The sequence below is a fragment of the Camelina sativa genome, chromosome 2, assembly GCF_030686135.1.
Source record: "Camelina sativa cultivar CO46 ecotype springtype chromosome 2, ASM3068613v1".
Classification (NCBI taxonomy): Eukaryota; Viridiplantae; Streptophyta; class Magnoliopsida; order Brassicales; family Brassicaceae; genus Camelina; species Camelina sativa.
The window spans coordinates 15,566,423-15,584,130 of NC_141881.1; the positions used below are offsets into that span (position 1 = coordinate 15,566,423).

Consider the following 17,708-nt stretch of genomic DNA (forward strand, 5'->3'; position numbering starts at 1 on the left):
ATTTTCTCCGTGAAAACAATTCTCCACTTGTGATTGGTGTGACGATAACAGTTGGAGGATGCAACAACATCAAATCATTGATGTTGTACAACTGGCCATTAACCAATTGATCTTGAAACTTAGGCACACGATTAGGAAGGACTGAAGCTTGTATAGCACAATCCTGAATCAAAGGCAAAATGAATATGTTAAAATGGAGGTAAATCAGGGGTCAAGAGGAACAATAATAGAGATAATATACATTTTCATCAGGAAGGAGACATTTTCATCAGGAACAATAAGTAAGATATTGTTTCTTTGAAAGTCTCGAACTTCCCAAATATGGATGACCTGAACAACAATCCTATTGATACCAGTGTTTTGTGTTTCGTTGGAGGCTGAATAAAGGGTAGAGTAGGGCGGTATTGTTTTAGTTTTACCCATGATGTGAGAGAGAAGGTAAGTGTCGTCAAAGGTTGTTATTTAAAAAGAAAACTTAATGCAATGGTTGAGGGAGAGTAATCAGGGATTGGAATGAAATGTTAATGACCATGAAATCATAGGTGTTTGGTATTATTTTCATTACATTATAATTGGGTGGTAAACGTAAAGATGAAAATGAAGGATATACTTCAATGGAGTTCTTTAATTACCTTAAAGATTGTAATGAGTAATACAATTAACGTAATCATAATAAATTAATAATGGTTCATATGATTCTAATTGGTAGTGCAGATCTAAACCCCTATTAAAAAAAAAATTAAATTTGATTCCAAACAATTCGAAAACGATTTTGGACAGGATTAATGTTACATACTGTCTTTAATTACCTTAAAGATTGTAATAAGTAATACAAATATTGTACTCATAATAATGGTTCATATGATTCTAATTGGTAGTGCAGATCTAAACCCCTTTTTAAAAAAATTTTTAATTTGATTCCAAACAATTTGAAAACGATTTTGGACAGGATTAATGTTACATACTGTTTTGGAACTTCAAATAGGTGTTCGGGATCTTGACACAGACATTAAACCGGAAATGATTTAGAATTTGGTGGTGGAGTAGGAGAATTAAACCAAAGAAACCCAATGATTATGAGATCTGTGAAGGTACATCGGAGGTGGTAGCTGCTGGGAACGATGGTTGTGAGAAAGTGAGTACAGGTGAATTCGACATCGTTTGGTTCGTATACTCCTGATGGTGTAAGGACTATCAATTATATTTGTTGGGCTTGTAATTGGTCTTATTTTTTCAAGCCTAATATGAAAACTTAAATACAATAGCATTTAAGAGTAAGAGAGGACATGTGTCAGTTATATAATAAGGCAGATCTCATTTTCTAAGCAGAAGTTGAGAAAACCTTCTCTTATTATATAAGATGTATGAAATGTGTCAATATGAGTCTTTCTATGATAAAAGAGGGAGTTTAACATTTTGGGAATCTTCATTATTTGCTAATAAGTTTCCTAAATATTCCCTAAGAAGAAAGGTTATAAAGGATTAAAGAGCCTTTTAGTTTTGTACTCCACAGTTGGCAGTTGGCACTTTTATCATGATCATCCAAAATCTACTCTTACCATCTTCTTACTGGATGAAACTTCCCTATATCATGTGATGTTTACCTTTGCAGGAGTTTTAAGTAATAATATTTTGGGTGAATTACTCAAATATTACTCATTTTAGGTAATATTACCAGAATCTACAAAAAACTTTTTTATTACTAGAATGTTTTGGATATTTTCAAAATACCCAGCGTGCCCCTGTTTTATGTTACCGAAAAAAATGTAATTACAAAAATGCCATTGCCACGTCAGACGCCACGTCAGAAATCGCTGACGTGTAACCATAACTCAGCCGTAACGCGTTACATAGTATGTTGCGACTGAGTTATAGGTATGTTGCGGCTGAGTTATCGGAAAAACATTTGAGTAAGAGTGGACGGCTGACTTATTAAAATCTGGCTGAGTTATGCGCATAAGTCAGCCAAGGGTTACGGCTGACTTATTAAATCTGGCTGAGTTATGCGCATAACTCAGCTGTAGTTACGGCTGAGTTTTCACCCGATGGTTGCGTTGTCAAAATTTTGGCTGAGTTATCACAACGACACGGCTGAGTTGTCAAAATTTTGGCTGAGTTATCACAACGACACGGCTGAGTTAACATTTTCCGCCTGGCTGAGTTATGAAAAACGGCTGACTTATGAGATGTTGTTACGACTGAGTTATGGTAAAAAAACTATAACTCAGCCGTTATAGGCTGACTTAGCGACAACTCAGCCGTTTGACGGCTGAATTATTAGCAAAAGATTAATTACTAGAATGTTATTCAGTTACGGCTGACTTATCAAACGATACGGCTGAGTTACATATTTTCAGTTGATGAAGCGGCTGAGTTTGGTAGCAATTTTTTTTGCTTTTTAAATACTGTAATGTTTTTCATGTTGTGGCTGAGTTACATTGTTAACTAAACTTCTTTGTTACATTGCAAATTAAAAAATTAACTACATGCATGCCATAATATTAAAAATCTTATCATATTTAGATCTTTGTCTATTTTCATTTCAAATAATAATAAAAATTAATAATTTAGGAGAAATAAAATAACTAATTAAAAAAGTTATTAAATAAAAAAAAACAGTAAAATTATTTTTTTGATGTATGAATTAAATAAAAACAAAAAAAATAATTTTTTGGTATTATATAACTGAATTTTCGTTTTTTTTTTAATTAAAAAAAATAGATAACTCAACTTACCACATCTTTAACTCATGAAAATTTCCATGATGTTGAATAATCTTTTGAGTTAACAATTTTACAAAAGATATACCTCAAACTTGTACATCAACCATAACACATGATTATTCAAATTCAACTTCAAAAAAATTAGTTTTCTTAGTGATTGGTAACATTTTTGAATAAAATTTAGGTCTATGTCTATTTTCATTTCAAATAATAATAAAAAATTATAATTTAGGAGAAATAAAATAACTAATTAAAAAAGTTATTAAATAAAAGAAAAACAGTAAAAATTATTTTTCTTGATATATGAATTAAATAAAAACGAAAAAATAATTTTTTTGTATTATATAACTGAATTTTCGTTTTTTTTTTACTTAAAAAAATAGATAACTCAACTTACCACATCTTTAACTCATGAAAATTTCCATGATGTTGAATAATCTTTTGAGTTAACAATTTTACAAAGGATATACCTCAAACTTGTACATCAACCATAACACATGATTATTCAAACTCAACTTCAAAAAAATTAGTTTTGTTAGTGATTGGTAACATTTTTGAATAAAATTTAGGTCTATGTCTATTTTCATTTCAAATGATAATAAAAAATAATAATTTAGGAGAAATAAAATAACTAATTAAAAAAGTTAGTTTTGTTAGTGATTGGTAACATTTTTGAATAAAATTTAGGTCTATGTCTATTTTCATTTCAAATGATAATAAAAAATAATAATTTAGGAGAAATAAAATAACTAATTAAAAAAGTTAGTTTTGTTAGTGATTGGTAACATTTTTGAATAAAATTTGAGTTAAGTCCATTACTCAACTTAAGTCAATAGTAACACATGTTATCATCTATTTACTTTCAGATTTTTCTTGTGATAACTCAGCCATAACTCACTATAACTCAGCCGTACATGACCTTTCGTTTTCCCGTAAATATTATAACTCAGCCGTAAAGTCATATATATCATTCATTTACTTTCAGATTGTTTCTTGTGATAACTCAGCCATAACTCACTATAACTCAGCCGTCACATGACCTTTCGTTTTCCCGTTTTTCATAACTCAGCCGTAAAGCGATATTTTGGCGGGAAACCATCAGTTAACCTAATAATAGACATATTTCCATTCTAAATTTAAATTTTGAGTTATAATAATTTTAATATTCAATTGTTGGAGGAATACTTTTAGAAAAATAAAATTCTAAATTCGAATAATAATTATTTAATTATTTGCAATAATATCTTGTGATAAAAAGCTCACTTTATGAATTTTATTATACGTGTGGATTTGTGCAGGCACAGAATTAGTGATTTTTCGCGCTTCCCTAACAACACTTTTTGTAATATCGAGAGACGTTTTAATACTTTTAGAAAAATAAAATTCTAAATTCGAATAATAATTTATTTAATTATTTGCAATAATATCTTGTGATAAAAAGCTAACTTTATGAATTTATTATGCGTGTGGATTTGAGCAGGCACATAATTAGTGATTTTTCGCTTCTCTAAAAACACTTTTTGTAATATCGAGAGACGTATGGTTATATATTAATCTAACCGACCTATAACCGGAAATAACTAAATTTTTTTTTGATTTTTTAAAAATATATTTAAATGGTAATAATATTAGTTTATCCATTTACCACCTTAAACCAAACACATTAAAACACATTAGAACCAAAATAAAAAAACAAATAATGTTACTCATCTGAACCCTACATCTCAAACCCTAAACCCCAACCCTAACCCTAACCCCTAAACGTCATGTGTTGTATGTTTAACACATTCTGGTGAGAATGTGTAAAAATCAATTTTTCTTTATAATTATGACTTTTTATTGGTTATAATAATTGTAATATTCATATTTCAATTGTAAATTTAAATATTGAGTTATAATAATATAAACTTACAAATATTTCATAAGTCAGCCGTTTAAGTCAATAACTCAGTCATCACTTCGTCGGAATTTTTTTATTTTTTTATTCGAATTTTGAGTTTAATTTTTTAATTATTTTGTATAATATATTATGAAAAAATTAACTTTATAAATTTATTATACGAGTGAATCTGAGCAGGCACAGAATTATAATTACTATTAATATTATAACGTTTGGTGGTTATATACTTTGTTTGCGTGATAGTTACTAGAAAAACGCACAGCTCAGTTGGTTAATGACCCGTTTCTCAGGTTGTGTGTCACGGGTTCAACACCTCAAAACCCTATTTTGTGCATTTTTCGTTTTTAATAAAGGGTAAAACATTCATTTCGAATTTATCTTCTCCACCCGAACCTGTAACCCTATTTCATGGCCGCCGGTAGTTTATTCACTCGTTTTTCATCGATTTCTTTGTTAATTCAACTGTTTTTGATAACCCAATATTAGATCTAACATATATCATCCTATTTTCAGTAAAAAAAAATCAATTTTTTTTCGTTTTCCCGATTTTACAACCGATTAAGTTTTTTTTTTTGGGTTGTGACGTGGAAAATCGAAAATGATGTGTATTTAATTTGCTGATGTGTATTTTTTTCTTTTATTTTTTTTACTCAAAATCAAAAAACAAAACTCAAGGAGTAAATTGTAATTACCATAGGTCACTAAACATTTGAGTAATTTTCAAAAGATTTATAGATATAAGTAATAAACCAACTTTTGGATAACATTTCAGTAATTCTTTCTAATATTTTTCTCCTTTCAAGTATGTAGGCGAAGAGACTTTTGTAGTCATATGATATGAGGCTTCTTTGCGGTGGTTATAGTGGGTGGAGAAGTACGTATATAGCATTAGTTGATTAACACGTTGCAAATCATCTATTGATTTATGTGTGCCTTTCTTTTTACCTAGGAGACTTACATCATATACATATGGTAGGAACATAGGGGTTCCTGATGTTGAGCCTCAAAGCCATTGAAATAGCTACAAAACCTAAGGTAATTAGTGGTTAGAAATGAATATCCTTCTGATATCTCCATTATCCCAATTGATATCCATATTTTCTTGAATAAGTTTAGGAGGATCAACAAGACAACAACTGTCTAAACTTTTGCCACTCCCATGTTTGTCATATATGTGGTGGTAAGGGAAACGTGTAAGAATTATATATATATATATATATATATATATATATATATATAATTAACTAGAAATAGACTCGCCTGACGCGTGAAATATATTTAATTTTATTTTTATTAGTTATTATATATCTTAAATTTAGAAATATATTTTTGAAATGCATTTTTTTAATATGATTTTTTTAAAAAAAATGTTTAATACTTTTATATATTTGGTTCTTAATGTTTGGACGCAAAATAAAATAAACAAAACATATAAATTTTTTTTTTGATTGAAGTAATTAATTCCCTCAAAGTTTTGTTGTTTTGAATTTTATTGTTTTGTGATAAATTGTTATGTTCTTAGAGCATCTCCAACCCCACTCTATCTCAAAATCAATACTCTGTTATAGAGTAATATTTGCTCTAACCATATTCTATATCTTATTCTAAAATAGTGTAAATGGTAGGAGTACTCTATATCCAACTTTAATATTTTTACACTAATTCTATTTTAGAGTATAAAATATGCTCTATTTTAGAATAAAAATTAGAATATATATTGGAGATTATCTTAGCACACATGAGGTATGTGTAGAGACCATATATCAGACGTTGGAAACAAAAATTGAGTATTGAAATTTGTCTACAAATATTACCAGATAAATCTCATCTTTGCCTACATTTTTTCCAAAGCTGTAATATATGGATGCGATCAAGAATTACATGATGATTTGCTAGGTTTCTATAATCAGAAATTATTATCGAAACTCAGTAACATTAAAGTAGATAAATAAAAATTATGTTTTAGTCTCAATCGTAAAAAAAAATAATTGATAAATATTTATCTTTTTGCGAGTGGTTTTACAACTTTATATATTCTTTAACTCAATCTTAATATTTGATTTTCTTTTTTACTCCACAATATGTTGCTATGGTTTGATTTTCTCTATGATGATGGGTTATTTCTCCGTCCTTGTCTCTATTCTTATTCATTATGTTCTTTTAATTATAAGAAAAATGAACTCTCCAACATGTCAATTGGTGTAGATGGAAGGGAAGGCAAAATCAGAAAAATTGATATCAACAATAGATACATTCTAATTATTTTTCTGACATAACTACATTTCTAATATATATTAACTTACATCTAAATATTTTTTATAATTAACTATCTTTAAACTTATAATATCTATATGTTGACTTTTTCATCAGATTTTGATGATTTTAAAATAATATATGTGAGAAAAAAAATCAGACCGGCTCAAATTCATCCAATCAATAAATTAAACTTCTAAAACCTGAATTTTGTACTATACTAATGAGATTATGAATCTAGACAATATGTTTTAGAAGGTAAAGAATCACCAATGATTATTTTGAATAATTAATAAGTGTACTCACGATTTATCATATCCGCCAGTGTTTACTCTCTAATCTTGTAAGCACCCTTAATATATAAAAAAATGGAATAATGCATATTAAAATATGGCTCATGTCATTAAAATTTATGAAATATCTTATACTATATCTCACCTTAAATTTTGAATAAAATTCATGAAAAGAAAAGTGTGTCAAATTACCATAAAATTATTTCTATTTTCTAATCATTTTAAAATAAATAGTATAATTTCCATAAAATTATTTTGTGAAACTATTGTTTTCTATTAATTTATGGGATGATTAAGCAATTATGTTATTTTTATTTTGTTTTAGTACATACGCTTTAAAGACAGTCAAACTGTAACTTATAGAGTATTAAATAGAATTTAATTTTGTCTGAGTTTTGTCTTTAATACAAAATATATGATTATTAGATACATTGTGATTTTTTAAATATATTAGAACATATTTAATATTTTTAAATTAGTCTGTCATAAATTAATTTGGCTTCAATTTTTATTTTAAAAGTATAAAAACTTTTTTTTTGTTTTAATTGGTCTGATCTATATTTTTTAATTACTCTATCATAAATTAACTTGGTTTCAATTTTTTACTTTAAAAGTATGAAAACTTTTTTTTGTTTTAATTGATTTGATCAGTAGTTTTATTTTTATCTGAGTTTTATCTTTAATACAATATATATGATTATTAAATACAATGTGATTTTTTAAAAATATATTAGTACATATTCTATATTTTTAAATTTTGTCTTTCATAAATTAACTTGGTTTCTATTTTTACTTTAAAAGTATGAAATTTTTTTAGTTTTAATTAAGTTGATCATTAGTTTTATTTTTAGGTTATATGGTATATGCTTTGATTTAAAAATATATTATATGTTAAAACTAAAAGTTGGAAGAAATATATTTCTGTAACAATATGAAAAAAAGGTTTTCAAGCAAATTATACACCATATAAGATAAAAAAGAAATGAGGTATATAAAAAATGTTTAAGTTAAGATTAGTGAGAAAGACATGTGTCACAAATATAGAGCAACAAGTGTCGCATTGGCAGGCAAAGTTAGAAAAAAACCTTCTCATCTATATATATATATAGATAGTACACTTTACTCACTCCTTGTGCTGCCATGTCAACAATTCTCTCTGTTTAATAAACCCAAATTTTCGGCACAGCCCATATTCATATGGATTTGTTTCTTATATCTTTGAAAGCCCAGTTTTTTGTTTCTTTCAGGGTCCAATATATTTTTATTCGATGGATAGTATGTTCTGCAAATAAAACCCTTTTTCACGAAGGTCAACGCCACCGTACGCCTTGTGCGACCTCAACCGTCCCGCCTCTTCAGCGTTCCTCACTTCCATCTCTATCGTTTCGTTTTCCTTTGAAACAGATTCAAGTCTTGCATGTCAATCGTTTCGTTTTCCTTTGAAACTGTAATTCCATTCTTTCAATGTTTTCTTTTTCAATTGAAGTCCCACTACTTTCCCGTGTTACTTGAATTCCTATATAATGCTTTCCACTTGATCTCTCTTCTATATCGTAAATCTCAAATCTCTCTCTTTTACTATTTCTTTTTTCTTTCTAAGTTTTTAGTTTTAGTGTCGCCGGACGGTGCTTCAGATCTCTCTTCTAGGGTCGTCTCTCTCGACGTTGTAGAGGAGGGAAAGGTGGTGGTGGTGGAACGGCCGCAAAAGGTGATGTCACGAGATCCTCTACATCTGTCTACTGTGACCACTGCTGAGTCGTTGGTGAGTCCACATCCTTCCAGATTCCTCAGATCTCCTTTCAAAATAAAGTTTTTTACCTATTATCATGGTGTGTGCATGCATGAGATTGAAAGCAAATACTGAGCTAAACTTCTTTGTTTTTTCAAGGTTGGAGTAGTCATCCAGTGTGCAGAAAGAGGTATCACTTCATCATAAGGTCTCGAGGAGACACTAAGGCTTGCTCGAGGTGTGGTAATACTCAGAATTTCTCTGAAGGCAGCAACTGCAAGTGGTGCAGCTTGGCTCTGGATATTGAAGACTGGGTTTACTCTCAGTTTGAAGACAACACTCACCTCCTTCACGGTGTCATCCATTCCAACGGCTTTGCTCATCTCTTGTCTCTCAACGGGAGGGAAGGTGGCTCTGTTTTTTTGACTGGTCGTTCCATTGTGGACTTTTGGGACAGGCTTACATAGATAAACAAAAAAAAAACATACAAGGTTGATGCATGATCTTTATTAGACCTTGTAGTAGAGTGGATTAGGGAGCTTAAAAGTCCTTCTCCCAGGGCTGTCCTTAGCCAAATCAGCCCATTGATCTCCAATGTTCCCAATGATAGTGTGGCCATTCGTCTCCAGATTCTTTCTCTCCTCTGACTTGAAGTTCGCTATCTCCTTGCTCGAGCTTGTTGGCCTACGTTTCCCCACATTTACATATATCGATGTAAACTTATATTATATATATTTAAGTACGGTATATATGATTAAAGTTACTTTAACTATTCTTACTTGAAAAAGACATGCCTCCAGTAGGGGAAGCCAGCAGCTTTGAGATTCTTTAGAGTGACTTCCTCCAAATCTTGGAATCGTTGAGTGAGTAAGACGGGGCTAATCCCGAGTTCAAGGATGTTTTGGTAAAGATGCAAGGTCTCTGGGAGGACAGGAGCTTCTCCGGCCTCCAACCACTTCCTGAACGTCTCCGGTTCATGCTTCTCTGTTCTAAGAAACTGAACGAACAAAACGTATTGCTCTACTATATGTTGACATCTAAGAATTAATAGAATATATGGACATGATGAGTACTACTACAAGAAGTTTAACTAAAACAGTCTATGCATGGTTGTGGTAGGACTAATTATAGTAATATGTATATACCCGTATCCATATTTGGCGTAAAAGGGAACATTAGAGAGGAGGTTCTCGTCTAAGTCAAAGATCCAAACATTGTAGGTGTCATTCTTTAGGACAAAGCCTTTAGCGTAGAAATAAGCCTCTTTGCACACCGTTTTAGAGTCGTAACGGTACTGTTGGGAAGTTGTCAAGTAGTCTTCAACATAGTCTTTGCAATTTGCGGGCACCGTCTTGAAGTTTATGATGTTAGAGGTCTCAACACCAAGGTGCCAGCTTCTGCAGTTGGGGTAGCTGATGGAGAGTCGTTGTTTCTCTAAGAACTCGGCTTCATTCTCAACGATGTTTGTTGATGTGAAGAGCTCGATGAGCCTAGGAACGGGTTCTGAAGGCCGGCTGTGGGAGACCGTAGCGGCCAAGAACAAGAGAAGTGAGAGTAAGAGAATTTTCATTTTGTTTTTTTTTGTACGGTTATTTATTTAATTTATAATGTTTATCTGTGGCATATACAAAGGTTGGTATTTATAACAGTGTGAGGTTTGTTTTGCGTTATGGTTTTATTACTTATAACTTATGATGATACGATGTGCCATATGGGGAGATAAGTTTACGTGTCTAGCTTCGTTTGATGCAAATTAAATGATTGCTTATCCCATCACTATTAAGAGAATAAATGAGTTTTTTTCACTTGCACCACTCGATTTTGGAGCACGTTTTTGATCGCTAATCTTTTTTTTTTGGGGCAAACTATAGATGTTTGTAGAAGAGATGATTTGTTATTAACAGAGACTATGACACTAATCATTTCCTAGAAGAGATAATTTGTTATTAAATCATGCTTGTGCAAATAACAAAATAATGAGCAAACATAAAGAATGTCAGATATGCACAGACCATTAGTTCAAGGGAAAGATGCAGGAAAAACGTTCAACATTAAGTTCACAGTAGAAGTCATCTTCCGACCTTATTATTTAGTTCTACAACTATGTTCGTAAGATACAACTTCTCTTGCTGCGCCGGTGGAACAATCAAAGTGAAGATAGATTTAATTAAAAACCCGAGTCAATAATAGCAGTAGATTCTACTCCTACTCCGAACTTTACCTGGAACAAAATCGAGTTGATAAAGTCACTCGCAGTGACACCAATGTTGAAGTAATATGGTCCGTCGCCAAAAAAAATGGGGACTTCAAAAAAATTATAATAACTTCTGATAATTAACTAAAGAATCCAGATCGGCATCTAACTACTGATTTCGGCAAAAATTGGCAAAAGCAAATGATTTGCATTTCAACAATTCTATGAATCTTTTATTTGTTTGTAAACCATTGTTGGGTTCTTCTCAAAAAACAACTCAAACAATTCCAAAGATCAAAGTCTACTCTACATCAGAGAAATTGCTTATCTGCTAACCGTTCACTAGACCAGATATCTGCAAAACGGACCAGAACCATTCACAAATCAATAAACAAACCACAAAAGCCCCAAAAAACAAACTGATTTTAAGGCCTACAGAAAACAAGGCCCAACAGCTTAAACAAACAAAAAAACCACATAGCGAACACAAAAAAATTAACAACTATTACTTTGATACATTTTACATTTTACAAATGAACCCAACTACCTAACCAATCCAAACTCACAATTACTGAGAACAAACTACTTGCACAGGTAACTAAATACATAAGAAAATAATTAAACGATATCCTACAACCACATAATTTAAAAGCAAATAACAATACAACCACAAAATAACAACTAATTTTCATCAACCAAAACTACGGACATAATCAACCATAACTACTCCAATAAAAATTATACTTCTAATTCTATATTTTAAAGAAAACAAAACTAATAAACAACATGGTTTACCTTTATTACGTATGAAAATAGAAGTAAATAATACTAACACATAAACCATAAGAGAGAAAGAAAAAAAAAACAAATTAAAAAAATACATACCACTTAAGCAGACCCAAAATTTAATAAACACATTACCAAAAAACAAAGGAAAAAAGATGCCTAGCTACATGAAGTATCGGAGAATGCATGGTCACACATGCCAAGTATAATATTGTATAATCAACTACACGAAGTATATGTATTACATGACCACATGCATGAACTATATGACGTTATGTGGTCAACACCCTAAACATATAATCCAGTACACTGGTTGACTGACTCCGGCGAAGACCGACGTTGACTCCGGCGTTGACCAACACTGACCAAAAAAAAATATTTTAAATTTTTTAAAATTTAAAATTTAAAATAAAAAATTATTATACTAAATTAATTATGGTTTTTCATGAATAAAAAACATATTCTATTCAATATCCAAATATTTTTTATATATCTCTAATATATTCACTCTTATAATTAGTTACTTTTTATTTTTCAAGCTTAAAGTAAATAGTTAAATAAAAATTATTTATAATTATTTTCAAGACAGAAATCATTTATAATTATTTTCAAGATATAAAAATCATTTATAATTATATTTAAGATATATATATATATATATATCTGATAATCAGAATATTTATACTACAAAATCAATAAAATCAAACTCAACTACTTTCATTAGAAAATAATATGCAAAAGATTGAGTATATGACTCTTTACTCTAAATTTTGCATGGTATACAAAATTTTAGATACTCTTTACTTTAAAATTTACATACTCAAAATAACATATAAATTAAACAACAACAACAACAAGATTCACAATATTTACTTTTAATAATAAAAGATAAAAATACAAAAAATTCATTTTAGCAAAACAAATATATTTGATTTAAGGGTATGTTTGCAAAAGGGTATAGAATAAGAGTATTTTTGCAAATGCCTTTATATTATATCTTGAAAATAATTATCAGTGATTTTTATTTAACTATTAGTTTAGCTTTAAAGTTGAAAATTAACTAAGTATAAGAATGTTAATTTAATTTTTAGATTTTTTCTAAGGTTTGGATTCTCTATTTTATATTTATAATATAGTTTTGAGGAGTTAGGATTTAGTATTTGGAGTTTAAGGCTTAGAATTTAGTTATTTTATATATAGAAAAGGAGTATTTTTTAAAATGGACAACATAAAAGGGTATTTTTGAAATGACATAGGAAAAGAGGTATTTTTGAAAATCTTCCAAGAATGAATACATTAAAAATATATAAAAAATATTTAGATATTGAATATAATATTTTTAATTAATAAAAACCATAAATGATTAAATATAGTAATTTTTTAGTTTTTATTTTTAATTTTATAATTTTTTTTGGTCAACACCGGAGTCAACATCGGTCTTCACCGGAATTAATCAATCAGTGTACCAGATTATATGTCTATGATGTTGAACACATGACGTCATATAGTTCATACATGTGGCCATGCAATACATATACTTTATATAGTTGAGTATACAATAGTATACTTGATATGTGTGACCATGTATTCACCTATACTTCATGTAGCTAGCCATCTTTTTCCCAAAAACAAAATACCAAAACAACACAAAAAAAACCCACAATATAGCTCCAGCGCGTAGCGCTGGTCAATTACTAGTACTATATAAAATTCCTTGGAAATGAAAATACCAATAAACTTATCTTGAAATAGAAGTATCGCATGGCATAAATGATCAACTCATTTTTCGTAAGCGCCTGAAATAGAAGTATCACGGCGTAGATGTTCAATACAAACTAATATTATACTTCTGCAGTAATTCTGCTTAATTGAAAAGCCGGGGTAGTATATATTTTATTTTGGTATAACATATTTAATAACGGTCAATATATAAATATTTCTTTCTGTTTTTAGAAAACTTTAGCATTTACAAATAAAGATTCGAATTGGACAACCTCGGAACGGGCAAGGCAACAAGAGGTGTCTTGAGCTTTAAGACAATCCCAAACTTCTCTTCCAAATCCAACACGTGACCTTCCGGAATTTTCCATTCGAAAGAATGCAGTAGCGTTGCAAGAGTGTACAAAACCATCCGCTCGGCAAGTGCTATACCCGCACAAATTCTCCTTCCAGATCCAAATGGAAGAAACCTATAATCAGTTCCATTGAAATCACAAGACTTATCATCAAGAAACCTCTCGGGACGAAACTCAGTTGGATTCTTCCACACATTTGGGTCTCTCTGAATACACCAAGCGTTGATGAAGATCTTAGTGTTTTTAGGGATGGTGTAGCCTCCCACAACCGCGGTTTCAGTTGGACGATGAGGGACAAGCAAAGGAATGGTTGGATAAAGTCTAAGTGTTTCTTTCATAATGGCTACTATGTAAGGAAGTCTAGCGATGTGTGATTCTTCAACTATGTTGTTGTTGCCTACAACTTCGTCTAGCTCTTGTTGCGCTCTCTTCATCAACTCTGGCTTTCTTATTAGTTCGGCCATCGCAAACTCGATTGTGTTCGTTGATGTATCTGTACCGCCAACTACCATATCCTTCACATATATATAACAAATTAACACATTGAATAAGTCAGTTCTTATGAATAAACATCTTTTTTATTGGTAATTCCGTATGACAGAATAGTTTTGCGTTTCCATAAGATTTTTCCGATAAAAGTCTAGATTCTTTTCATTTTCATACATAAAATTTTCATTTTATCGATAAAAGTCTAGATTCTTACCATGAGTACGGCTTTGACATGGTTAACAGTAATGGGAACCTCCGTGTCAGCTTCTTGTTCCTTTAACTTCATCAAATGTTGCAAAAAGTCTTTACATTCACCATCATCACCATCCCTACTTCTTAGTCGTTGCATCTGCTCAATGGCTCGATCAAGTATCGCATCGAGTTCTTGAGCACACACATGCATCTTCTTCACAAGACCTTGAAGATCGAATCTAGCTAGCATTGGGAAAAAATCAGAAACATTAGGCTCTCCCAAAAGCCTAGTTATTTCAGAAATAACTCCTTTAAACTCTGTTCCAACACTCTCCATTTCCTCAGCTTTCACCGAACCTCCCCATAACATATTCATCGTAAGATTCATCATCGTTAAAAAGATCTGGTCTCCGACGTTCACCGGTGATTCTTCCTGACCTTTCTGGTACAAATACCTCGTTCTTTCCCGGATTTCTTTGCGTCGGAGCTCGTAGAAAGAATCCAAAGTTTTGCGGCTAAGAAGCTTGAGAACACAAACCTTTCTAAGCATTCTCCATTCGGCACCGTATGGTAACCAAACAAGGTCGAGACCGCCATAAGTAAGGGTTCGGGCCGTGAGAGGGACGTCATGGTTTGAGAAATTGATGTCCTGGTCTTTCAAGATCTCTCGAGCTAGTGCTGGAGTGTTGACCACGACGGTTAGTTTTGAACCAAGATTGAGTTTGTAGATTGGACCGTGACTTTGAGCAAGGTTTGTGAAGTAGGTGTGAAGATTCGGGTCAAGAAACGGAAGGTTCCCGACGATAGGTAGCCCTCGCGGTCCAGGTGGTAGAGGCGGATGGGGAGAGCGTTTGAAGCGGTACCACAGAATCGATAAGGTAGCGATGAGAACGAGAATTGCGTAAGGTTTGACATTCATCAATATTGTGTTGTCGGTGAAGAGAGTTGAAATAGGAGACATCTTTTACAGCTGTTTGTAGGGACTTAAGTTGTTGTCCCTATGATGGTATTTTATACGGTTACAAGACGTACAGCATCATTCTTCTTCACGGTAGTATACGGTACAGCATACGGTTACAACGACGTACAGCATACGGTAAGCCAATCCTAAGTAGAGGACTCGAAAGGTCTTAAGATGATAAAATTGATAACATTTGAGTGGATGATATAATTTCATCATTTCTAGAAATCAAAGAAAATATGTTCTTTCTTTTTATGTTTTGTCAAAATAAAAAATGATAATACAATTCTAGGGTCTCGATTTTTTTGAATCATTCAAACAAAACAAAATATATTTGGACCTTAAGAGAAGAGAGTTTGTGTAGTAGAAGGATTTATTGAAAAAATGTAAAGGACTAGACAACAATCATCATAAAGTTTTTTTTTTTTTTGTTAAAGTCAATCATCATCATAAGTTTCCAGAATAAAGTTTTTTTTTTTTTTTGTTAAAGTCAATCATCATCATAAAATACAATACAGTATTCTGGAAAAATATAGGATCCAAAAAACTATTTTATTTGACGCACAATAAATATTAAATTTTAATTTTAAATACGACCAAGAAAATACAACGTAGTTTTGGAAAAGACGTAATTTTAACATTATCCTTTAAAAATTACTTTAACAAACAAAAGTTTAATTTACTATATATATTTTGGTCCTTTATTTTTACGTCAAAGATATCAAACCATTTGATAAAATGAGGTAATTTTAACATTATCCTTTAACAATTTACTTTAACAAACAAAAAGTTTAATTTACTATATATATATTTGGGTCCTTTATTTTTACGTCAAAGATATCAAACCATTTGATAAAAAAAACCTCAAACAATGAAAACAAAAATTTTAAGCTTCAAATACTTTAATTTACTGGTTTTGGCAGTGACAGCAGACCCACACCTTACACGTAGGTCTGGTTTTGTAAGGTAGAATTAGTCAAACTCTCTTAATTTACAGCATTTGAAAGTTGTGCACAATTTTGTGTATTACTACTTTTCATTTTGGGAGAGAGAACATAATATTTTCGTCTTTATATGAGTCTGAAACATTTTTTTGTATCAACTACATATTAATTAAAAGATTCATTTATGATTGATTGGATAATCAAAATTACATATTTAAAATCTGAAAATAGTAATCCAGAGGATCTAGTTAGAGAATCTGTTTTTTTTTTTTCATCTAGTTTTACAATTGCATAAACATGAAACAAATGAAAAAAGAAAATGAAGCACACAACTGTAACATCCTGAAACTCAATAGATGGGCTTTTAATCTTGTGTAAATGATGAGAGGCAGCCCATTAAGTCCAAATGATGGAAAACAAAAAAAAATATTAAAACGACTAAGAGTTTTGTCATTGGTGTTGTGGCATATGTATGTATAAACTTAACCATCTCCCTCTTCATTTAGAAAAGAGTAACACCGAACCTAAGCCGCCCAAAGAGGAAAGAAGAAAACAAGTGAGAGAGAGGGAGGAGAACTCTCGTGAGGCAAAGGCACCGTCATCATAACCGATTCGTCAGTGGCCGGCGTTAACCGAAGTCGGGATACGTTGTTCACCGGAGGACAGAGGAGCTTCTACCATCACTTGTTTATTAGGTAAGGAATCCTAATTTAACTATGTTGTCTCTTTCTGAAGGTTTGAGTTATGATTTATTGGGTACTTAGAATAAATCTGGGTTTTATTATGAAGAGGAGGAAGAGTAGAACAGTTAAAGTGGAGGTTTTGGAGACTGATTTCCCGTCGAAACAGAAGGAGTTGGATAGCATTTTCAACGTCTACAGATAGATCTTGCTGCAATGAATCCATATCAATTAACGGTTTTTCAAACGGAGGTATATTCCATTCGCTATTAGTTTCGCAAGTTGATGAAAAATCACTGGATTTGTTTCAGAAAAATTACTAAGTATTTCAGATAAATTCCAGATTCAAGTTGGGGTTTTTGGAGGAGATTTCCAGTCACACCCGAGCAGTTTAGACAGTATTGACGGTGGTTCTTAACAGAAGAGTTGTCAGGGAAGCTGCCTGAATCGACAAAGTGGCCGGAAAAGGTAAACCCTAAATACCACGAC

The 17,708-nt window shown here is 31.2% G+C and overlaps 2 protein-coding genes across 2 annotated transcripts; both read right to left on the reverse strand.

Moving 5' to 3' along the window:
- Positions 1-9,673: 9,673 nt before the first annotated feature.
- LOC104748853 (vegetative storage protein 1-like) lies at positions 9,674-10,468 on the reverse strand. The gene is made up of 2 exons (XM_019232636.2): positions 10,044-10,468; positions 9,674-9,887 (listed from the first exon to the last, which is right to left on the reverse strand). The coding sequence occupies exons 1-2, from the start codon at positions 10,466-10,468 to the stop codon at positions 9,674-9,676; spliced, it is 639 nt and encodes a 212-aa protein (XP_019088181.2).
- Positions 10,469-13,769: 3,301 nt separating this feature from the next.
- Positions 13,770-15,893, reverse strand: LOC104718247 (flavonoid 3'-monooxygenase CYP75B137). Its single transcript, XM_087483573.1, has 2 exons — positions 14,657-15,893; positions 13,770-14,468 (listed from the first exon to the last, which is right to left on the reverse strand). The coding sequence occupies exons 1-2, from the start codon at positions 15,593-15,595 to the stop codon at positions 13,845-13,847; spliced, it is 1,563 nt and encodes a 520-aa protein (XP_087339699.1). The 5' UTR covers positions 15,596-15,893; the 3' UTR covers positions 13,770-13,844.
- Positions 15,894-17,708: the final 1,815 nt, after the last annotated feature.

What these genes read in the sequence shown, in the direction of transcription:
- LOC104748853 (XM_019232636.2), bottom strand. Translation starts at nt 10,468, where the DNA reads ATGAAAATTCTCTTACTCTCACTTCTCTTGTTCTTGGCCGCTACGGTC. An exon ending in TACGCCAAATATGGATACGG is followed by an intron (nt 9,888 to 10,043) that starts GTATATACATAT and finishes TCAGTTTCTTAG; the next exon opens with AACAGAGAAGCATGAACCGG.
- LOC104718247 (XM_087483573.1), bottom strand. Translation starts at nt 15,595, where the DNA reads ATGTCTCCTATTTCAACTCTCTTCACCGACAACACAATATTGATGAAT. An exon ending in ATGTCAAAGCCGTACTCATG is followed by an intron (nt 14,469 to 14,656) that starts GTAAGAATCTAG and finishes ATATATGTGAAG; the next exon opens with GATATGGTAGTTGGCGGTAC.